Source organism: Canis lupus, chromosome 13, assembly GCF_011100685.1.
Source record: "Canis lupus familiaris isolate Mischka breed German Shepherd chromosome 13, alternate assembly UU_Cfam_GSD_1.0, whole genome shotgun sequence".
Classification (NCBI taxonomy): domain Eukaryota; kingdom Metazoa; phylum Chordata; class Mammalia; order Carnivora; family Canidae; genus Canis; species Canis lupus.
In genome coordinates, this window is record NC_049234.1 from 2,594,514 (window position 1) to 2,618,659 (window position 24,146).

General features: G+C 43.9%; 1 protein-coding gene across 8 annotated transcripts in view; it reads right to left on the reverse strand.

The window, feature by feature from the left end:
• SNX31 (sorting nexin 31) overlaps positions 1-24,146 on the reverse strand; it is a 72,618-nt gene that overhangs the window by 42,702 nt on the left and 5,770 nt on the right. For all 8 annotated transcript variants that reach the window (XM_038555211.1, XM_038555210.1, XM_038555209.1 and 5 more), the window contains exons 3-5: positions 13,254-13,368; positions 9,717-9,781; positions 1,788-1,898 (exon numbers count right to left, since the gene is read on the reverse strand). In XM_038555211.1, coding sequence (XP_038411139.1) covers positions 1,788-1,898; positions 9,717-9,781; positions 13,254-13,368 — 291 coding nt within the window. The remainder of the gene's footprint in view (positions 1-1,787; positions 1,899-9,716; positions 9,782-13,253; positions 13,369-24,146) is intronic.

Here is a 24,146-nt window from a genome sequence, read left to right on the forward strand (position 1 = left end):
GGTCATTCTGGATGTCAGTATAGAAGATGGGCAAGACTGGAAGCAGGAACTAGTTTTGGGGCTGTTACAGAAATCTGGCTGAGGGGCACCTGGGTGGCTCAGTGGTTGAGTGTCTGCCTTCGGCTCAGGTCATGAGCTCGGAGTCCTAGGATTGAGTCCCGCATCAGGCTCCTGCATGGAGCCTGCTTCTCCCTCTGCCTATGTCTGCCTCTCTCATGAATAAATAAATACAAATCTTTTAAAAAAGAAAGAAAGAAAGAAAGAAGAAAAGAAAGAAAAGAAAGAAAAGAAAGAAAAGAAAGAAAGAAAGAAAGAAAGGAAGGAAGGAAGGAAGGAAGGAAGGAAGGAAGGAAGGAAGGAAGGAAGAAGAAAGAAAGAAAGAAAGAAAGAAAGAAAGAAAGAAAGGAAAGAAAGAAAGAAAGAAAGAAAGAAATAAGAAAGAAAGAAAGAAAGAAAGAAAGAAAGAAAGAAAGAAAGAAATCTAGCTGAGAAATGAGGGCTCAAATTAGGGGATGTGAAGATGGGAAGACAAAATTATTAGGGGAGAGATTTGGGACACAAGGTCAGTTGGATTCAGGGAGTCAGAGGTGGTGAAGGAGGGGGGACCCTAGAGTAACCTCTCAATGGACAGCCTTGGCGATGAGGTGGCTGCTGATCCCTTTCAACTAGGCCAGCAATCCAGAAGCCAAAGAAAGGTTGTGTGCAGAGACTTCTGTAGGAAGGAAGGTCCAAAATTATCACTCTTGGACTGAGCCAAGATCCTAGAGAAGGGACATTTCCTACCCTGGGGACAAAGCTGCTCTTTGGAGGCCAGGAGGACATGGGACAGCTTAGATCTCCAGGTTATAAAGAAGAGCCATTCAGCAGGGAGGAGGTCCCCACCCACCCCATAGTCTCAGCTCCAGAGCTGGAACCCAACAGGGAGGATGGCTTGTTTCCTGCCCAGAATGTGTCAGGTACCATGTCCCCAGCACAAAAACATTCTGTCCTTGGAAGGCCCTAGAAACTTTCTGACTTCCACCTGTTTATAATTTTATATTCTAGCCTCACATACTTCTCTGGAGGATTAGAACTAAAACCCTCCAAAGGAAAAGGACCTGGGAACAGTGTGTGGGTATGAGAAGCCAGTGCCCCCTTGATGCCCAGGGAAGGGAGGGAAGGCCCCGGAGACCGAGCTGGTAACAGCCGCCATCTAAAGATGGGGAGGACAGTCTCTAGGTCTTGTCCTCAGACTCTTCACAAAACCAACTGGAATGCAGGTCTGGCCCTCTGAACCCAGAATTAGACCTGCTGGGGTGTTGGTTTCAGTGTTTTCTCTGCGGGGGTGGGGGGGAGGGGACACAACTCTCAGCCTTTGAGAAATCCTCTGTCACTTTCTCCCAGAACCTGTCACCAGCCTACCTGGGTAAGGCCTGTTTCAGACTCATGTGGACTCCACTCCCTTTCCTGCTCCCAACTATGAGGCATCCCCTAATAAAGCACTTGGCATATTTCCACGGCACATCCTTGGCTGAGTCCCAGGTGACTGCAGCCTTAGGAAGGGACAAAAAGATGTCTGGGAAGTTGATGTCCACAAGGAGAGGAAAACTAAAGATACTCTGGATGATTGGCTGTGTCTCAGATTCCTTCGTCAGTGTCCCAGAAAATCCCAGCATCTCAACAGATATGTCATCCAGAGTCAAATGACAGGCAGGAAGCTTCTGGAAGGTAACCTTATCCTAGTCCCTGCTTGCAAACAGAATGATTCCTAAATTTGGTTCTGGAGCTGGAGTTTAAACAAAGTTTACCTCTAGGACTCTTTCAGCAGTATCTGATGTTAGAATTTCGACTTGAATATTCCTTCCATCTGGCAGAAATATATCCAGAGAGGCTGTCTTGGTAGTGATGCTAAATGTGTCCTGCAAGTGAAAGAAAATTATAGTAAGCCCCCACAGTGCCCTTCAGCAGGGTACATGGTGCAGAAATGGTCAGTATCTTTCTCTACCTGGACCCTTGGGGCATCTGGTGCTTAGAAACACAGAACGGGGATCCCTGGGTGGCTCAGCGGTTTAGCGCCTGCCTTTGGCTCAGGGTGTGATTCTGTAGTCCCGGGGTCAAGTCACGCATCAGGCTCCCTGCATTGGAGCCTGTTTCTCCTTCTGCCTGTGTCTCTGCCTCTCTGTGTCTCTCATGAATAAATAAATACAATCTTCAAAAAAAATTTTTAGAAACACACAGAGCTGACTGTAGAGATTTGTGGGATGGTGTTCTGAGGGGCAGGGTGTGGTGAGGAGGGGTGTGGAGGGGCCAAAACCAGGCAATGACGTGCAGCTGAATAATTTCCAAACAACAGGCATCCATTTTTGGCGGGGGGGAGGGGGAGGAAGCTATCCACTTGACCTTGGGGCATCTCAGATTTTTGTTTGTTTGTTTGTTTGTTTGTTTGTTTATTTATTTATTTATTTATTTATTTATTTATTTATTTATTTATTTATGATAGTCTCAGAAAGAGAGAGGCAGAGACACAGGCAGAGGGAGAAGCAGGCTCCATGCACCGGGAGCCCGACGTGGGATTCGATCCCGGGTCTCCAGGATCGCGCCCTGGGCCAAAGGCAGGTGCTAAACCGCTGCACCACCCAGGGATCCCCGCATCTCAGATTTTAATTCTCATTTTGAATATTTGCAGGCATCCCTGAAAGCCCACAATCTGCAATAACTTATGATTGTGCTATAGCAAAACTCTGAAGTGTGCAAACCATGAGGCCTGAATGAGTAAGCACGTCACTCACTGGTAAGTTGGTGTCCGGCTGAGGTCCAGCTCCCCCAGCTCAGTCCTGCTTTGCTTGCACTTATACACTCTGCAAGGGGAAGTGTGTGCACTTGAGGCTACTGCAAATCTGGGGGCCTGTGAAGTTCTTGGATAGAGTGTTCTGCAATGTCAAGGACATGTTAGAGACACTGGGAAGGCCTGCAGAGTCTAGGAAAGCGTGAAGCTGAAATTGGTGCTCAGGTACCACAGAGAGAGGGACCCCAGGAGGATGCATGGCCAGTGGCTGCCCAGCTGAGCCTCCCCGGGCAGTTGCGTTGCAGGGAGGGCTCTTTCTAGCACCTCCCAAGTGGGATACTGTCAGCCCCCAGGGCTGCTGCATTTCTGGGAGGCTGATTCAGGTCACAGCCTTTCTGAGCCCAGGTTTTAAGACAGGATCAAACTCTAATACACCAACATATCCACTGTACGCAGTGAGTTCACTTCCTTCCTAGGCATTTAGAATGGCAGTAGTTACGCATCATCCTGGGGAGAACGGAGAGAAGAGTCACTCAAGTCATTTTCTGTATTCTAAGCCAACTATATTAAGCTAGAATATTAGTAACACAGAGCTACCGAGACAATGCACACCCAGCCCCGGTTACTGCCTTCCTGGTATCTGGCTGGGGGAGAGAAGAACCAAACGACCCATCCTAAGGTTGTTTGGAGATCACAGAGCTGGGTTCAGGTGCACAGACCAAGTGGGACCTCTCCTCCCAACAGGCAACACCTCCCCTTTCCTTACCTCCACCGCATTCACAGATATAACAGATCAGGCTTTATAGGGAACTGGGGGACTCTAACAACTCAACTGCACTACCCAGGTACCTCAAAAGCCCGATCACATTAGGGACAAGCTTATTTTTTCTAATTTTATTATCAAAGGGTAAGCTTTGACTTTACATTTTAACTACCCCCTACCGTGTACTTACAAGTACTAAGTTTCTGTGGGTTCCCCCCAAATAATTATTGCAAATAGTCCCTTTCTAGGTACAGCTTTGCCTAGATGTTGGTTCTTAAAGTTTGGGACCTATAATCACAAACATGTCTTAACTCAGGAGAATAACACTCAAAATAAATGAAAATAATGCTATTGCTTTTTGGCCAGGTTCTTTTTTTATTTTTAAAGGTTTTATTTATTTATTCATGAGAGACACGGAGAGAGAGGTGGAGACATAGGCAGAGGGAGAAGCAGGCTCCCTATGGGGAGCCTGATGTGGGACTCTATCCCAGGGCCCCAAGATCACGACCTGGGCCAAAGGCAGACGCCCAACCACTGAGCCAACCCAGGTGCCCAACTTTTTGGTGAAATTCTAAAGGAAAGCTTAGCATTAATTTATATTACCTCAGTGCAACTCTCAACCCAAACCAAACTTTAGATGGGTAAGCAATGCACTCAGAGGTACCAAGGGACTGGGCTGAAACATGTGAAGAAATGGGTTTCAAGCCCAGCTCCCACACTCACCACATGGGACCTTGTGCAAATCTGGAGAGGTTATTTGCCCCCTGTGTTCTTCACTCCTTCAGCTTGAAAATAAGGGTGGTAATAATGCCCACCTCATAGGGCTGTGGTAAAGACTCAAAGAAGCAATGTGTGGAACTTGGAACGGCACTCACTGCAAACACCCAAATGGTGGCTATGTGGCTTTGTTATTGTTAGCAGAAGGAATGAGGAGGAAGTTATGTCCCTTTGATTAGAATGAGCGCCAACAGATAAGAAATAAAGGATTCAAGACAAGACTCAGGAAGATGTTTTTAATATTCATATCCAATCAAGTTGAGCTGTGTATATTTTACATCTTACACTATTATCTCTTGAATCCATCCACTTTTCATCTCCGCTGCCAGCACCATAGACCCAACTAACATCTCCTTTCCCTAGACTCTTGCAGTGGCCTCTTGGCCTCCATCTCACTCCACTACAGCGCACTCATAGCAGCCAAAGAAATATTTTAAAAATGCAAACCTAAAAATGTCCCACCACCCCTTGCTTAAAACCCTCCAAAGCCTTGCCTGGCTCATGGAAGGCAGCTATGCTCACCACTATACCACCAACGCTGCCCTTAACATTGCTCACATGGTTTTCCTCTACTCACACCACTTCTGACACTAACTATCTGGAGTTAACACAGACACCACAAATTAAGGGCTCAATCCCACAGAACTGCCCCTCTCCAATTTCAGAAGCCAATAGCAAGTCCAGGCCTCCCACACTTCTCACCAACTGGGTAGAAATCAGAGGTTCCCACCATACCCTCCTCAAGATTGGTAATTTTCTGGAATGGCTCACAGGATTCAGGAAAGCTCTTTTTACCTTCTATTACCCTCTTATAAAGAAGACAATCCAGAAACAGCCAAATGGAAAAGATGCACAAGGCAAGGCATGTGGAAAGGGGCACTGAGCTTTCCATGCCCTCTGAGCACACACTAACCTGCCAGCACCTCAGCATGTTCACCAGCTCCAAAGGTTCAGAGAGCTTTATCACATAGGCATTGATAAACATTCTCAAGAGGAAGTGAGGAAATAGTCACTTCCCAGATCCCCCAAACAAAGCCAGAATGAACCAAACCTCCCAAGTCAGTAGGTTGCCCCAACTTCCCAGGCACACAAAAGCTACTCCAAATACCTTCTCAGCCTTCTTTTTCTCAAATATGTTGTTCACACAAGGAAGGACACAAAACACTACAATTTTAGAATTGAGAACATTAGAAAGTCTTTAGTCTAAAGACTTTTCAAACTTCCCTTTATCTCCAAGGTGATCACAGGGCAAAAACATAGAATGAAAAAAAAAAAAAAAACATAGAATGTAGTAAGTCAACGGAGTCTAGGGACACAAAACAAGCGGTACATGGTTAGGGCAGGACTGGGTGAGCTACCATCATTCTAGAAATATCGCATAACATCAATGGAGCAGGGGCTCTGTATCCAGGTCTTTTTACTTATGAGATATGTGCCCTCAGACACATTACTTAACTTGAACAAGAGATCCTAATAGCACCTCCTTCCACAAGTTATAGGGGATAAATGAGACCAGGCCTCTCCCAGATTAAATCACCCTATGGAGGGAAACCCCTCTTGTTTTTGCAACTTGCATATGATAATCCTTGACAAAGGCTTTCCTCAGAGGGGTGCCAGGGAGGTTGCACACATTCACATTTCTAATGTCCCTATGTCCTCGCCCAGAGAGAAGATGCTCTTGTACTGCTGACCCCGGAGAGCCAGGCCTGGGAGCATATGATTACATGGCAATAATCACTTGGCAACTGCAGGTCAACCACTTATCAGGAGCAGTGAAGATATGTAGGTCTGTATACTGAGGTAGGCAACTGCTGTTCCTACCTCAATTTACAATAATCCCCGTTCCTCGGGCTCCTTTCACATTCAGCAAATCCACATATCACCACTGCTCATTCCAGTTCTCCAGTTCCTGTATGTCCTGCAGGAGCATCTTGCTGCAAGCTCCATAAGCCAACTCTCTCCTGCATTGACTGCATCTATTTACTGCCAATACATCGCTCTGGCCCTGAAAGGTAGTCAGAGGAGGATCTGCTGGAAGTTGGGGTAGACTCACCCCCAATACTACACGGCTACTGGCTTCACTTTTACTAATATCAGTCCTGAGTCTTCTAGACCACCAGATATCTATGTGGTTTGTTGTTTTGTCCCTAATGGGAAGAAAAATCTAGAGTATAATCTTACTTCCCTGCCCACCCGAGAAATTTTCCAGCTCAATGGTCTCTTCCATTAGAAGGTCTCCCAGACACGCTCTCATCCATGGCAGTGTGTCCCAGCCCTTTTCTTACCAGGGCACACATACGGAATGATATTTGTACATCACACTGGGGTAAGCAGAGTGGCAGGATTCACAAATGCTGCACCGGAGTTGAGAGGACAGAAAGGTCGACACAGCCCTCACCTTCCCCGGGGTCATGCCCAGCAGCATAGCACGCATGGTGTGTGGTCCTGTCTCACAGAGCTTGTTACATTTAGTGCTGTGCCCAGTGACGTTTGTTTCCCCAAAAAGACAGTTTCCCAGACTCTGTGAGCTGGACGGGGTGCTATTTACTGGTGTCTCCCCAGCCTCCAGAGCAGTGTTGGCTCGCAGCAGGCATTCACTACACATTTGTTCAACGTATGAATGAAAAAGGACAGAATGAAGTAGGGCAGGGACGCGATGAACACAGAACCACCTTCCTGATTTAAATGTCTTTTTAAAAATCATCAACGTCTTTTATAAATAGCTTTAGAAGTAAAGTTACTTCTGCCCTGCTCTCCTCTGGAGACAAACAGAAAATGAGCGGAAGGAAAATCATCCTTGAAGAAGTTGAAAATTGTCCCGAGCCTGAACCACTAACGGGATTTGTAGAGGGGCTGCCAAGTGTAGTGAAAATCAGACCTGGCCAGGGAGGGGAGAAGCAGGGGTGTTGAGGTGCCAGAGAATGTAGGTCACACAGAAGCTGCCTTAAAGCCGGAGCCCAACTGCAGGCCCATTTCACACTACCTGGTGGCAGGGGAGGCCAAAAAAATGTGCAGATGCACTATCTTTGCAGAAAGCAGTCTCTCAGCATTGTTGGGAAGAGAAGAAAGGACTGGTGCTAATGGTAGCACATATTTCCTAAGTGTTAAGTTTGCCAGATAATATTTAAGTGCTTTAAGAGATATTTAAGAGATATTGAAGGGAGTACCTGGGTGGCTCAGTGGTTGAGCGTCTGCCTTTGGCTCAGGTCATGATCCCGGGGTCCTGGGATCGAGTCCCGCATCAGGTTCCCCACAGGGAGCCTGCCTCTCCCTCTGCCTATTTCTGCCTCTGTGTCTCTCATGAATAAATAAAACCTTAAAAAGAGAAAGAAAGAGATTGAAGGCTTACTGAATTCTCAAAACAACCCTGTGAGGCAGAGGTTATTCTCCCCATTTTACAGATGGAGAAACTGAAATACAAAGAGGCTAAGTAAATTGCCCCAAGCCATACAAATTGAAAGTTGGGCAGTCCAAATTTAAATCTGGGTCATCTCACTCCTGACCTTGCACTCTTAACTACTCAGCCAGTCCTGAGACTACTTAGAAAGGGGGTTCAATTGCTAGGTTGTCATGTGTGGAACTATAGCTATGGCTTCACTGCTAGACACACTGCCCAGCCCCCAGGCAGAACGTTAGAGAAAGTGCTCAGAAACAAGAGGTAGGATTCAGGAGTATAATAGAGTCAAATGCCTCAACCCTAGCCCCTCCCCCTCCAACACTGTGCGTCAGCTGGCTCACAAAGCACAGCCCCTTCCAAAGCTGAGTGATTGCCTGAGAAGAAATAGAAAGAGCCCTTGGCACAACTCCTGTGGGGAAGGAGGGAGGAATCGTGGCCAACTAAAGGTAAAAAATATATTCCTCAAACCATGGCACTAAGGAGATGACAATGACAGATGTATTAGTAAAAATATGGCTTCTCTGAACTAAGACCTCAAAGAACAGATGGAGGCCTCAAAAAAAGAGGTAAGATAGCAAAGATATAAAAGTCATCTGGCAAAGTTGACAGAAGAAACAGAGAGAAAAATAAAGCCCTTGCAAGAGGGAACATCTCATCAGAGGAAGCAAGGTAAGGTAAGACACGGAACTAAAACCAGGTAGAAATCTTTCAAATTATCAGAAAAAGAAAAAAGGCACTCAGAACAAAGCTCCAAAACACTGACAGCCCATGAGTGGTTTTTAAAGAGCACTGAAAGCAAAAGCCATAATGTGCCCAAAAAAGATGACAGAATTGAGGCCAAACGCACAGAGGTGCGTTGATGGTGTATTGATGGAGAACAATGTGCAAGATGCAGAATTAAACAAACCAGTCTCTGTAAGTGCATGGAATTTGTGCTTATTTGTAAAACATAAAGGATATGCATACATATGAACACATGTAGACGTACAGAAACGTGTAGAAAGAACACACATTAAACTGGAAACAGTTGTCTCTGAAAAGGGGTGCCGGAGGTTTGTGGTGGGATCATATGCCTTTTTGTGCTGTTTGAGTTTTATGACCATCAACACCTCAACAACAAACTTTCCAAAGAAAAAGAAAGCACATATTTTTAAGCCATCAAATATATGTGAAAATAGGAATAGTGACACCATGGGAGACCCCAGGGTCACTTCTCAAGTTGAATGATCCAGTTAGTATACCTACACAATTGACCCACTGAATAAATGAAATTTGCTCCCAGTTCTTACAAATTCCATCAAAGTATCATTCCTCCGTTAGGGATCCGGTTCAATAATATCATGTTATTCTTATGACTTCAATCTTCTCAAAGCTTTCCATTCAGTCAAGAACATACTTGTAGGCATAAACATGTTCCCCTGTGTATAACAAGAATAAGTGGTGTGCTGACCAAGCCTACTTGGCAAACTTCCAGCCTCTACAGGGCAAGTGGTCAGTAGTTCTGAAGACCAACAAAGGAAAAGGAGTTGCACAATGTCATCTCTGACTTTTCTTTGTGACCCATTTACAAAAAAGTCAGGAGCAGAGAATATACAAGTATCAGTTGGGATGGCTCTTATTGCTATCTCGATGTCTTTACTGTGGCACTCTTGATTCCAGCGAGAGATGGAAGGTCCCAGAGTTGTGGGGGCCCTTAATGATGAAAGGTTCTCTTCCCCATGGCCAGAGATATACAGTGCTTAGGCTACAGGATTAAAAAGGTATCTGCTTAATTAAGATGAGTTACAAAAAAAAAAAATTAAGATGAGTTCCAAGGTTGAGTGACATGCTTATTTTCCATCAAGAATCTAAACCTCCAAAAACCAAAACAAAACAAAATAGGAACCATCCTCCAGTTACTGCGAACGAATAGATTTTATCCCATGTGGGGTCAATGGCCAGAAACATGCACATGGTAACTAAGAGACATGTCCAGCAGTAAAATCATGATCTTAAAAAAAGAAGAGCACACTTACCAACTGTACGAGTTTTAAAAAGTCAACGAAGACATCACTTCTCAACATGTTTGGGTCCACAGTTACTGAAAAATATAGATGGTGATCCAGTTAGCACAGGGCTGAGTTGACTTCTCTGTTAAATTGCTCTATCCCCCAGGGAATGCTGAAGGCCTTGCCAGTACAACCCTGCCTCCTTGAGCAATGGAGCTATGACCTGTCAAACACATGAAAATCCACAAAGCTTGCCTCCTCAAGGCAGCCTTGACAGCAACATAAACCCATCATATCAGGCCCAGGAGTCTCACTTTAGTCCCACAGCTCCATATCACTCCCCATCCAGCATGCTGCCCTTCCAGGATGATGATGAACTTAATGTGAAAAGCAAAAGGGTCTTAAAACTTGGACCTGGACTTCTACTTTGGCAAGACAATTTCTTAATTTGAAAATTTGAAATCAACCAAGAAACGCTGATTGAGAGGATCTCTCTTACCAGAAGCTCTCAAGAGGTTATCCCCAGAAAAATTATTAGAAGGCTGTCATAGAAACTTAAAGTTTTCTACTCTTCTAGAAGAGTAATTTACCCTCGTAGTTTTTAAAGTTCAGATACCAATATTCAGGTGCTGTGGCCAGAGAAGAGGGGCAGAGACTTTCCCCTGAAGAGTCCAGACTCCCCCATGAGGCGCTCCCCAGCCTGCTTTCCTCAATTCTTACCCTCCTTCCCATAATGTCTCTCCTGGAACCTGCCCTCTAGCCAAACCTAGATACTTACTAAATCTGTAGCAGATGTCTTTCTCTTTCCCTTCTCTCTCCTTTTCTTTCTTCTCTTTTTCTCTCTTTTTTTCTTTCTTTCCTTCCATCCTTCTTTCCTTCCCTCCCCCCTCCTTCCTTCTTTCCTTTCCTTTCTTGCTTTTTTGGTAGCTGTTTCAATTGATTTCATGATGTAGCTCCTACCAGCATTCAAAATGAGCACTTACTGAAGTCATTTGGAGTTGTATCTTTCCCCCCAAATGCAACATTTTTCAAAAGAAAATAAGGAAAAGAAAGTCTCTGTATTATGAGAATCTTTTTATAAAAGGTATTCTCTTGGGATGCCTGGGTGGCTCAGTGGTTGCACATTTGCTTTTGGCTCAGGTCATGATCCCAGGGTCCTGGGATCGAGACCTGCATCAGGCTCCCTGCATGGAGCCTGCTTCTCCCTCTGCCTATGTCTCTGCCTCTGTGTGTCTCTTATGAATAAATAAATAAAACCTTTTAAAAAAAAAAGGTATTCTCTCTTTTTTAAGGGAGGTATTTTCTGCTTGGGGGTGGGGGGAGCCCTTGTCTTATTTTCTGGAATATATGCGGTATATTTGCAAATTAACAGTATGCTTATTAGCGTGGATTCTTGGAGATGAGGAAAGCTGTTGAAAAAATGGTTCATCCAATTAGTATTTACTGTGCAACTGTTAAGGACCAGCTACAATGCTAAGCACTTGTATATTTTAGTTCATTTAATTTTCACAACAAACCCTGAGGTGAATATTATCTCCATTTTACAGATAGACACTGAAGCTCAGAGAACATAAATGTCTTGACCAAGGTCACACAACCAGTGAAGTACAAACCTAGGATTTGATTCTGGATCTGACTCTGGAGCCCAGGTCTCAGTCACAACACTGAGTTCCCTTGTTCTCTCTTGCCAGAGGATGCAGGAGCTAACCCCCATGAAGTGCACAAAGGCCAGGTCTAGAAAAGCAACCCTTTAGGCACTGTGATTCTTGCCAAAAGGCCCATAGTTAAAGGAGTACTTCACTAAGACATGAGAAATCAAACCAAGAGAGAAGAAAAATTCAACAGGTATTACATTTTGAGTTTGAGAAGGCTTATTTAACACGTTCAAAAGAGGTATAATTTCCATTACAAAAAATGAATGGGAAATAAATGACTTCTAGAATGTTTATTTACTATCTTTAAGGAAATATGTGCAGCCATGAGAAATAAGTTTATAATTGAAGAAGTTTATAATTGCTGGTCTAGAATGGTCTGTAAAATATATATTTTAAGGAAAAATCAACTCACAGAAGAAACTACCATTTTTTCTTAAGCTATGAAGGATATCAGTGAGATAACTGGTGTAGTTTGAAAAAAGTTTCTAGATTAGCTGACATGTATCAGTGTTAATCACCTGATTTTGATAACTACACTGGTTTAGAAGAGAATGTCCTTGATGTTAGGGAACACACACAGAAGTATTTAAGGGGAAAGTGGCTTGTGTAACACAGGCCTCTCAAAAAAATATATATATATAATATACCTATGCATACTCATGAAATTGAGGAGAGGTGGTAAAGCAAGTGTAAAATGTTAGCATTTGGGAAATCTGGGTGAAGACTACAGAAACTCTGTGTGTTACTTCTTCATCTTTTTTTGTAAGTCAGAAATTCTTTCAGAATAAAGTTTTTGAGAGTCAGGTACCTAAAAGTATATGGAGTACATTTCAATTTGTATTTAACAAACAGGGATGCATACACATCAGTAGACACAAAAAATTTTTCCATGGAATCTATAAGCCGCTTGTAATGGTGCGTACTTCTAGAGGCCTGTGGGGCTGATCTGGAAGGGAATGTACCTTTCATTGTACACTCTTCTGACAAGTTCTATTTTTAAAATATTTTGTGTATATACTATTTTCTCCTTCTCAAAATCTTTAAATAGTTTAATGTCAATTTTGCTATTTCTCCCAAACCCCCTCTTTTTAAGAGGGTTCAGTTTTGCCAACCACAGTTTTGCTGTGCACAGTGTTCATAGGATGCAGGCAATGGACAGGGACTATGGTCCTGCAAGCCTCACCAGGGGACAGTAGACCTCTAAGGGTCCCTGGCAAGGACAGAGGCAGAAACGCATTTCTGGCATGTCTGATAAACATCTCTGGTATCTGCTGAGAGCTTTCAGGAAAATAATTCATCTCATACCTCTATTTCGGTCTCAGTCCAGGTAATATGGCTTTCACTTCTATAATCAAAGCCAACATACAACACCCAGGGGCAAATCTGAGAACAGAGTATTTTTAAAACCAATACAAGGCCATATTTTGTATGATTCCATTTATATTAAATGTTCAGAGCAGGCAAATCTATAAAGGAAGATATTAGTATGGGGGTGGTAGATGTATGTGGGGGAGAAGACTAAGGAGTGAATGATATTAGGTATGAGGTTTCTTTTTGACAAAAATGTTCTCAAGTTAGATCATGGTGGATGATTACACAATTCTGTAAATATACTAAAAAGCACTGAATTGCATAATTTATTTTTTTAACGATTTTAAAAATTTATTTGACAGAGAGAGAGAGTGGGCACAAGCAGGAGGAGTGGGAGAGAGAAGCAGGCTCTCCACTAAGCAGGGAGCCTGACCTGGGTCTTGATCCCAGGACCCGGGGAACATGACCTGAGCTGAAGGTGGATGCTTAACTGACTGAGCCCCCTGGTGCCCCTGTATTGCACACTTTAAATGCGTGAATTTTACAGTGTGTGATCTGTATCTCAAGAAATCTATAAAAATAAAATCCAAATACATACCATTCTGCAAATATTGTTCCAGCTGGTCCCTTCTCTCATTAGCCATGGAGGCGGTCATTGCAAGATAGTACTTTGGTGGAAAGGGTGGCAGGCAATTTCCAAAGACCCGCCTCAGCTGAAAGATCCAGAAAACACAGTTAAGACAAAGAATCTCCAATTCAAGATTGATGAGACACCAAAGCCTCCTCTTGGGACAAGTCTCATTCTAGTACTTAATTGAAAATTAACCCTTCCTGGTGACCTAAAGGAGGAAAAGGTGATGCTTTGATTTTCTTAAGGAAGAGTTTATTTCAGGATCACTTTCTGAAAATACTATTAGACTAGACATACTACAAACTGACCTCTCCAGTCTGAGTTTAGTAGATCTGGGATACATTTTAATTTTTCACTTGTTTTTGCAAGACTGCCTACCACTCACACCATACAATGTTTCTTCAATTCATTCTTCAATAGCATCTGTGATACCAATGATGACAGTTAGGAATTTAATTCTCCACCCTACCATCAAATCTGAACATACAGCAGATGTTTATAGCATGCTATCTGATATGTTATCCACCAGCCAGTGATAATGAGCACTGGGAATATGGCTAGTCCGAATTGATATATGCCATCAGTATAAAATACACTGACTGCCAAACTTAGTACAAATTTTTTAAAAAGTAAAATATTTTGCTAGTATTTTCTTATATTGATTATATGTTAAAATGATAATATTTTATATGCTCGATTAAATAAAGTATATTAAAATTAATTTCACTGTTTCTTTTTATGCTTTTTAATTGGGCTACCAGAAAATTTTAAATTACATATGTGGCTCATACTATATTTCTATTGAACAGTGCTGGTATATAAAATTTCTATAAGGCTAACATATGATGCCAGTAGAAACCTAGTGCGGCCCCTTCCTACCCTCCCACTCACCCAAATGTTGATCCAAGACCAAGGTGGTAATTATTTTTACGTAAGCAAAATAGTGGATTTATGAAGAATATGATTTAAATTAAGATAATCAAAAAGTGCATCTTCCTTCATTCCAGCCCTATACCTACAGTAGCAGCTTGCAGATGAGGCATGGCATCATTCTCTTTAAAATATGAGAAAGGAGAGGTGCCTGAATGGCTCAGTCATTTAAGCCTCTGACTCTTAACTTTGGCTCAGATCATGATCTCAGAGTCGGAGATCAAGCCCGCATTGGGCTCCATGGTTAGCCTGCTGGAGATTTCTGTCTCCCTCTGCCCCTCTTCCCACTCTCTCTGAAATAAGTAAATCTTTAAATAAATAAATAAACACACAAAAACAAACAAACAAATACATAAAGGGAGAAACTAGTCAGGAATCAGGTTTTAACATGGTATGCCTGGAGAAGAAGGGTGAAAGCTCTTACTATTGCCCTAGTCAGTGGCTTAAAGAAAATGAAAACAGATTTAAGAGAAACAAACAGATAAGAATTTTAAGTCCATGGCTTTTATCACAAATACAGTGTGTATCTGGTGAATATTAACTTTGCATAGGCCATGGCTTCAAAATACATCAAGAATCTTACCAATCCTCTCCACCCCCACTGCCATCACCCTGGTTCAAACCACTGTCTCTTTGCCCCATTATTGCAGCAGCTTTATGACAGATCTCTCTACTTCTGCCCTTAACCCCCTTCAATTTATTCTTAATACAGCACCTCAAGTAACATTCTAAAAAAGGTAAGCTGGATCAATCTGTTGCCCTGCTCAAAATCCTTCATGGCTTCCTATCTCACTCAAGGAAAAACCAGTATCTTTAAAATGGCCGAGAGCTATGCCACTTAATATGATGTCCACTAAGCCACCTGTGACTACTTAAACTTAAATCAATTAAAATGAAATAAAATCTACAATTCAGTTCCTCAGTTGTACTAGCCACATTTCAAATACTCAATTATATTTGTGGCAAGTTGATACTGAATTGGACAAGGCAAACATAGAGCATTTCAATCAGTGCAGAAAATTGGACAGCATTGGTCTAAGATCTAGAAAGTTTAGCAAATGCCTGCCTATAGGTAAGATAATTAGGCAAATGGATGACAGGTGATGGGAGCCAGGTTTTTCAATACTGAAGAGTACTCAGATAAGCAAGAGGAGTAGGCTAGAATGATCCATGTGGTGACAGATTATAGTTGGAGATATTGGTATGAACTCATATTTGGCTTAACATAGGTGCATATGGCTACATATAAAAATATTTATAGGTATGTGTATACACATATTTCCTTGCTCCATCAGCAAAGAGGGCCTAGAAACAACAACACTACAGTAACAACAAACATACCATACCTAGTCCAAGATCTTGGTTTCTCTTAACCATTCCCCCAACTAAAGCAACCATGACCAAAGCAAGAGATATATATAAGAGGAGTCTGGAGCATTTTGTAGCACCAGAAAACAAGAAAGTACTAAAAAAAAAAAATCAACAATGGCTGTGTGTCAAAGAGGCACAAGAGCAGACAAAGAGCTCCCATGGATCAAAGCTGGAACCACTAAAATAACAAAATTAAGGCAGTATTGAAGTATAACCCAAAGCATAAAGTAATATCCAGGAGTCTATGCAGATATAAATTACTGAATAGGGGATCCCTGGGTGGCTCAGCGGTTTAGCGCCTGCCTTTGGCCCAGGGCGCAATCCTGGATCGAGTCCCGTGCGTCGGGCTCTGGGCATGGAGCCTGCTTCTCCATCTGCCTGTGTCTCTGCCCACCCCCCCACCCGTCTATCATGAATAAATAAATAAATAAATCTTTTAAAAAATAAATTACTGAATAAATAAATAGGAGAGAAGAGACAAATCTGTGAAGAATCCTTATAATTTATGTAGATATTCACCCCACAAGGAGATGGAGCATTAATCCCTACTCTTTAAGCGTGGACTACACATACCGACTTCCTTCCAAAGGGTATACTTTGGAAAAGGAGGAAAAAGAGTACATTTTTAACATTTAACATATCAGACAAATCCAGTGGTCCAACCTGACAAACACAGCCTCAGTCAGGTGATCAAGGTGAGCATCCACAGTGCTAAGTCATGATGATGGTAGGTACTCCTCCTGTGATATAAGAATAACATTGACCTCTGAGGTCTTACATAACCCCAACCCAGTCATGTGAAAGACATCAGATTCTAACAGAAGGATACCTCACAAAATAACTGACTAGTGCACCTCAAAATGGCCAGTAAAAACAAGGAAAGTCTGAGGAACTGACATAGTCAAGAGGAGTGTAAGCAGACAAGTAAATGTAATGGGATGCTAGGGAAGCAATAGGACATTAGGCTAATACTAAAGAAATATAGCTGAATTGTAGGCCATACTTAATAATAATGTATTAATATTCGCTCATTGTTACAATAGTTCCATGGAAAACAACAGGACAAACCGAGTGCAGGGATATATGGGAACTCTCTCTACTATCTTTGCAATTATTCTGTAAATCTATAACTGGTCCACAAAAATAAAGTTATTTTAAAAAAGAAAAACCTGGGGGGAGGGGCAAGATGGCGGAAGAGTAGGGTCCCCAAATCACCTGTCTCCACCAAATTACCTAGATAACCTTCAAATTATCCTGAAAATCTATGAATTCGGCCTGAGAATTAAAGAGAGACCAGCTGGAATGCTACAGTGAGAAGAGTTCGCGCTTCTATCAAGGTAGGAAGACGGGGAAAAAGAAATAAAGACACAAAAGGGATAAAGGGGGAGGGGCCCGCGAGGAGCCGGGCTGAGGCCGGGGCGAGTGTCCCCAGGACAGGAGAGCCCCGTCCCGGAGGAGCAGGAGCTGCACCGACCTTCCCGGGGGAAAGGGGCTCGCGGGGAGGTGGAGCAGGACCCAGGAGGGCGGGGATGCCCTCGGGCTCCCGGGGACACTAACAGACACCTGCGCCCCGGGAGAGTGCGCCGAGCTCCCTAAGGGCTGCAGCGCGCACGGGGGACCCGGAGCAGCTCGCGGGGCTCGGGGGCGGCTCCACGGAGGGGGCTGCGGGGCGGGAGCAGCTGGGGGGGCTCGGGCAGAGGAAGAGGCTCCGTGTGGAGGGGGCTGCGGGGCGGGAGCAGCTCGGGGGGCTCGGGGGCGGCTCCACGGAGGGGGCTGCGGGGCGGGAGCAGCTGGGGGGGCTCGGGCAGGAGGAAGAGGCTCCGTGTGGAGGGGGCTGCGGGGCGGGAGCAGCTCGGGGGGCTCGGGGGCGGCTCCGCGGAGGGGGCTGCGGGGCGGGAGCAGCTCGGGGGGGCTCGGGGGCGGCTCCGCGGAGGGGGCTGCGGGGCGGGAGCAGCTCGGGGGGCTCGGAGGCGGCTCCGCGGAGGGGGCTGCGGGGCGGGAGCAGCTCGGGGGGCTCGGGGGCGGCTCCGTGGAGGGGGCTGCGGGGCGGGAGCAGCTCGGGGGGCTCGGGGGCGGCTCCGCGGAGGGGGCTGCGGGGCGGGAGCAGCTGGGGGGGCTCGGGCAGAGGAAGAGGCTCCGTGTGGAGGGGGCTGCGGGGCGGGAGCAGCTCGGGGGGGCTCGGGGGCGGCTCCGTGGAGGGGGCTGCGGGGCGGGAGCAGCTCGGGGGGGGCTCGGGGCGGCTCCGCGGAGGGGGCTGCGGGGCGGGAGCGCCAATCCAACAGTGCAGGCCCCGCAGCACAGGGCGCCGGGACACAGCCCAGGACCCGGCCTCCCCCGGGACAGGCAGAGGCCGGGAGGGCCCAGGACAGCAAGGACGCTCCTGCCCCGAGCTGAGCAGATCAGCGGCCCCGCCCCGGAGCCTCCAGGCCCTGCAGACGGAGAGCTCCGTGGTGACTGCGGGAGCTGACTCCAGGGCTCCAGAGCTGCCTCCGCCACTGGGGCTGTTCCTCCTGGGGCCTCACGGGGTAAACAACCCCCACTGAGCCCTGCACCAGGCAGGGGGCAGAGTAGCTCCCCCAAGTGCTAAACCTGAAAATCAGCACAACAGGCCCCTCCCCCAGAAGACCAGCTAGATGGACAAGTTCCAGGGGAAGTCAAGGGACTTAAAGTACACAGAATCAGAAGATACTCCCCGTGTGTTTTTTTTTTCTTTTTGATTTCTGTTTGCTTCTCCCACCCCTTTTCTCCCCTTTCTTTCTCTTTCTCTTTTTTTTCTTCCTTTTTTCTTTTTTCTTTTTTGGCCACTCTGCACTGAGCAAAATGACTAGAAGGAAAACCTCACCTCAAAAGAAAGAATCAGAAACAGTCCTCTCTCCCACAGAGTTACAAAATCTGGATTACAATTCAATGTCAAAAAGCCAATTCAGAAGCACTATTATACAGCTACTGGAGGCTCTAGAAAAAACCACAAAGGACTCAAGAGACTTCATGACTGCAGAATTTAGAGCTAATCAGGCAGAAATTAAAAATCAATTGAATGAGATGCAATCCAAACTAGAAGTCCTAACTACGAGGATTAACGAGGTGGAAGAACGAGTGAGTGACATAGAAGACAAGTTGATGGCAAAGAGGGAAACTGAGGAAAAAAGAGACAAACAATTAAAAGACCATGAAGATAGGTTAAGGGAAATAAACGACAGCCTGAGGAAGAAAAACCTACGTTTAATTGGGGTTCCCGAGGGCGCCGAAAGGGCCAGAGGGCCAGAATATGTAGAACAAATCAAAGCTGAAAACTTTCCTAATCTGGGAAGGGAAACAGGCATCCAGATCCAGGAAATAGAGAGATCCCCCCCTAAAATCAATAAAAACCATTCAACACCTCAACATTTTATAGTTAAGCTTGCAAATTCCAAAGATAAATAGAAGATCCTTAAAACAGCAAGAGACAAGAAATCCCTGACTTTTATGGGAAGGAGTATTAGGGTAACAGCAGACCTCTCCACAGAGACCTGGCAGGCCAGAAAGGGCTGGCAGGATATATTCAGGGTCCTAAATGAGAAGAACATGCAACCAAGAATACTTTATCCAGCAAGGCTCTCATTCAAAATGGAAGGAGAGATAAAGAGCTTCCAGGACAGGCAGGAACTGAAAGAATATGTGACCTCCAAACCAGCTCTGCAAGAAATTTTAAGGGGGACTCTTAAAATTCCCCTTTAAGAAGAAGTTCAGTGGAACAATCCACAAAAACAAGGACTGAATAGATATCATGATGACACTAAACTCATATCTGTCGATAGTAACTCTGAATGTGAACGGGCTTAATGACCCCATCAAAAGGCGCAGGGTTTCAGACTGGATAAAAAAGCAGGACCCATCTATTTGCCGTCTACAAGAGACTCATTTTAGACTGAAGGACACCTACAGCCTGAAAATAAAAGGTTGGAGAACCATTTACCATTCAAATGGTCCTCAAAAGAAAGCAGGGGTAGCCATTCTCATATCAGATAAACTAAAATTTACCCCAAAGACTGTAGTGAGAGATGAAGAGGGACACTATATCATACTTAAAGGATCTATCCAACAAGAGGACTTAACAATCCTCAATAAATATGTCCCGAATGTGGGAGCTGCCAAATATATAAATCAATTCATAACCAAAGTGAAGAAATACTTAGATAATAATACACTTATACTTGGTGACTTCAATCTAGCTCTCTCTACCCTCGATAGGTCTTCTAAGCACAACATCTCCAAAGAAACGAGAGCTTTAAATGATACACTGGACCAGATGGATTTCACAGATATCTACAGAACTTTACATCCAAACTCAACTGAATACACATTCTTCTCAAGCGCACATGGAACTTTCTCCAGAATAGACCACATACTGGGTCACAAATCGGGTCTGAACCGATACCAAAAGATTGGGATCGTCCCCTGCATATTCTCAGACCATAATGCCTTGAAATTAGAACTAAATCACAACAAGAAGTTTGGAAGGACCTCAAACACGTGGAGGTTAAGGACCATCCTGCTAAAAGATAAAAGGGTCAACCAGGAAATTAAGGAAGAATTAAAAAGATTCATGGAAACTAATGAGAATGAAGATACAACCATCCAAAATCTTTGGGATGCAGCAAAAGCAGTCCTGAGGGGGAAATACATCGCAATACAAGCATCCATTCAAAAACTGGAAAGAACTCAAATACAAAAGCTAACCTTACACATAAAGGAGCTAGAGAAAAAACAGCAAATAGATCCTACACCCAAGAGAAGAAGGGAGTTAATAAAGATTCGAGCAGAACTCAACGAAATCGAGACCAGAAGAACTGTGGAACAGATCAACAGAACCAGGAGTTGGTTCTTTGAAAGAATTAATAAGATAGATAAACCATTAGCCAGCCTTATTAAAAAGAAGAGAGAGAAGACTCAAATTAATAAAATCATGAATGAGAAAGGAGAGATCACTACCAACACCAAGGAAATACAAACGATTTTAAAAACATATTATGAACAGCTATACGCCAATAAATTAGGCAATCTAGAAGAAATGGACGCATTCCTGGAAAGCCACAAACTACCAAAACTGGAACAGGAAGAAATAGAAAAGCTGAACAGGCCAATAACCAGGGAGGAAATTGAAGCAGTCATCAAAAACCTCCCAAGACACAAGAGTCCAGGGCCAGATGGCTTCCCAGGGGAATTTTATCAAACGTTTAAAGAAGAAACCATACCTATTCTCCTAAAGCTGTTTGGAAAGATAGAAAGAGATGGAGTACTTCCAAATTCGTTCTATGAGGCCAGCATCACCTTAATTCCAAAACCAGACAAAGACCCCACCAAAAAGGAGAATTACAGACCAATATCCCTGATGAACATGGATGCAAAAATTCTCAACAAGATACTGGCCAATAGGATCCAACAATACATTAAAAAAATTATTCACCATGACCAAGTAGGATTTATCCCTGGGACACAAGGCTGGTTCAACACCCGTAAAACAATCAATGTGATTCATCATATCAGCAAGAGAAAAACCAAGAACCATATGATCCTCTCATTGGATGCAGAGAAAGCATTTGACAAAATACAGCATCCATTCCTGATCAAAACTCTTCAGAGTGTAGGGATAGAGGGAACATTCCTCGACATCTTAAAAGCCATCTATGAAAAGCCCACAGCAAATATCATTCTCAATGGGGAAGCACTGGGAGCCTTTCCCCTAAGATCAGGAACAAGACAGGGATGTCCACTCTCACCACTGCTATTCAACATAGTACTGGAAGTCCTAGCCTCAGCAATCAGACAACAAAAAGACATTAAAGGCATTCAAATTGGCAAAGAAGAAGTCAAACTCTCCCTCTTCGCCGATGACATGATACTCTACATAGAAAACCCAAAAGTCTCCACCCCAAGATTGCTAGAACTCATCTAGCAATTCGGTAGCGTGGCAGGATACAAAACCAATGCCCAGAAGTCAGTGGCATTTCTATACACTAACAATGAGACTGAAGAAAGAGAAATTAAGGAGTCAATCCCATTTACAATTGCACCCAAAAGCATAAGATACCTAGGAATAAACCTAACCAAAGATGTAAAGGATCTATACCCTCAAAACTATAGAACACTTCTGAAAGAAATTGAGGAAGACACAAAGAGATGGAAAAATATTCCATGCTCATGGATTGGCAGAATTAATATTGTGAAAATGTCAATGTGACCCAGGGCAATATACACGTTTAATGCAATCCCTATCAAAATACCATGGACTTTCTTCAGAGAGTTAGAACAAATTATTTTAAGATTTGTGTGGAATCAGAAAAGACCATGAATAGCCAGGGGAATTTTAAAAAAGAAAACCATATCTGGGGGCATCACAATGCCAGATTTCAGGTTGTACTACAAAGCTGTGGTCATCAAGACAGTGTGGTCCTGGCACAAAAACAGACACACAGATCAGTGGAACAGAATAGAGAATCCAGAAGTGGACCCTGAACTTTTTGGGCAACTAATATTCGATAAAGGAGGAAAGACTATCCATTGGAAGAAAGACAGTCTCTTCAATAAATGGTGCTGGGAAAATTGGACATCCACATGCAGTAGAATGAAACTGGACCACTCTCTTGCACCATACACAAAGATAAACTCAAAATGGATGAAAGATCTAAATGTGAGACAAGATTCCATCAAAATCCTGGAGAAGAACACAGGCAACACCCTTTTTGAACTCGGCCATAGTAACTTCTTGCAAGATACATCCACGAAGGCAAAAGAAACAAAAGCAAAAATGAACTATTGGGACTTCATCAAGATAAGAAGCTTTTGCACAGCAAAGGATACAGTCAACAAAACTCAAAGACAACCTACAGAATGGGAGAAGATATTTGCAAATGACATATCAGATAAAGGGCTAGTTTCCAAGATCTAAAAGAACTCATTAAACTCAACACCAAAGAAACAAACAATCCAATCATGAAATGGGCAAAAGACATGAAGAGAAATCTCACAGAGGAAGACATAGACATGGCCAACATGCACATGAGAAAATGCCCCGCATCACTTGCCATCAGGGAAATACAAATCAAAACCACAATGAGATCCCACCTCACACCAGCGAGAATGGGGCAAATTAACAAGGCAGGAAACAACAAATGTTGGAGAGGATGTGGAGAAAAGGGAACCCTCTTACGCTGTTGGTGGGAATGTGAACTGGTGCAGCCACTCTGGAAAACTGTGTGGAGGTTCCTCAAAGAGTTAAAAATAGACCTGCCCTACGGCCCAGCAATTGCACTGTTGGGGATTTACCCCAAAGATACAAATGCAATGAAACGCCCAGACACCTGCACCCCGATGTTTCTAGCAGCAATGGCCACGATAGCCAAACTGTGGAAGGAGCCTCGGTGTCCAACGAAAGATGAATGGATAAAGAAGATGTGGTCTATGTATACAATGGAATATTACTCAGCTATTAGAAATGACAAATACCCACCATTTGCTTCAACGTGGATGGAACTGGAGGGTATTATGCTGAGTGAAGTAAGTCAGTCGGAGAAGGACAAACATTATATGTTCTCATTCATTTGGGGAATATAAATAATAGTGAAAGGGAATATAAGGGAAGGGGGAAGAAATGTGTGGGAAATATCAGAAAGGGAGACAGAACGTAAAGACTGCTAACTCTGGGAAACGAACTAGGGGTGGTGGAAGGGGAGAGGGCGGGGGGTGGGAGTGAATGGGTGACGGGCACTGGGGGTTATTCTGTATGTTAGTAAATTGAACACCAATAAAAAATAAATTAAAAAAAAAAAAGAAAAACCTGATGTTCTGGCTTCTTGAAAAATCAGAGGTTCTGGAATCACTGGGTTTACATTCCTCAAGTAATCATCCCCTATAGAGGAAGCTTAAGCAGTTCCCACCAGTCCCCATTGCCTCTCACCTGATCCATGCCTCTCATTTAAATCACCTGCCTGGCCCCTATAGCCATTGAAATTTGCAATCTTTCCTGCTTTAAATCTGGTAATATAAAATATTATAGCAACAATTCTTTTTTTTTTTAATTCAAGGTAATTTTCCTGTTATGCTAAACACTGTCCAAAGACACCCCAGTTGGAGCATCAAACCAACAAGGCTGCTCAAACAACCTGGGACATATGTACCCCAGCTCTGCTAATTCCATTAAATAGGAGCAGAGAATTGTCTTCTTCACATGAGACTATTTCTTGATTAATGGATTAAGTGTCCTTTAAAAGGCACTTGTCGGGATCCCTGGGTGGCGCAGCGGTTTGGCGCCTGCCTTTGGCCTAGGGCGCGATCCTGGAGACCCAGGATCGATTCCCACGTCGGGCTCCCGGTGCATGGAGCCTGCTTCTCCCTCTGCCTGTGTCTCTGCCTCTCTTTCTCTCTCTGTGACTATCATAAATAAATAAAAATTTTAAAAAAATATTAAAAAAAAAATAAAAGGCACTTGTCTTCCTAGGCATGCATTCACAAATGTCGAAGATGCTCTCAAATTAGTTTGAATCACAGCAGCCTTGAGCCACCAGAGCTTCCTGGGTTTTC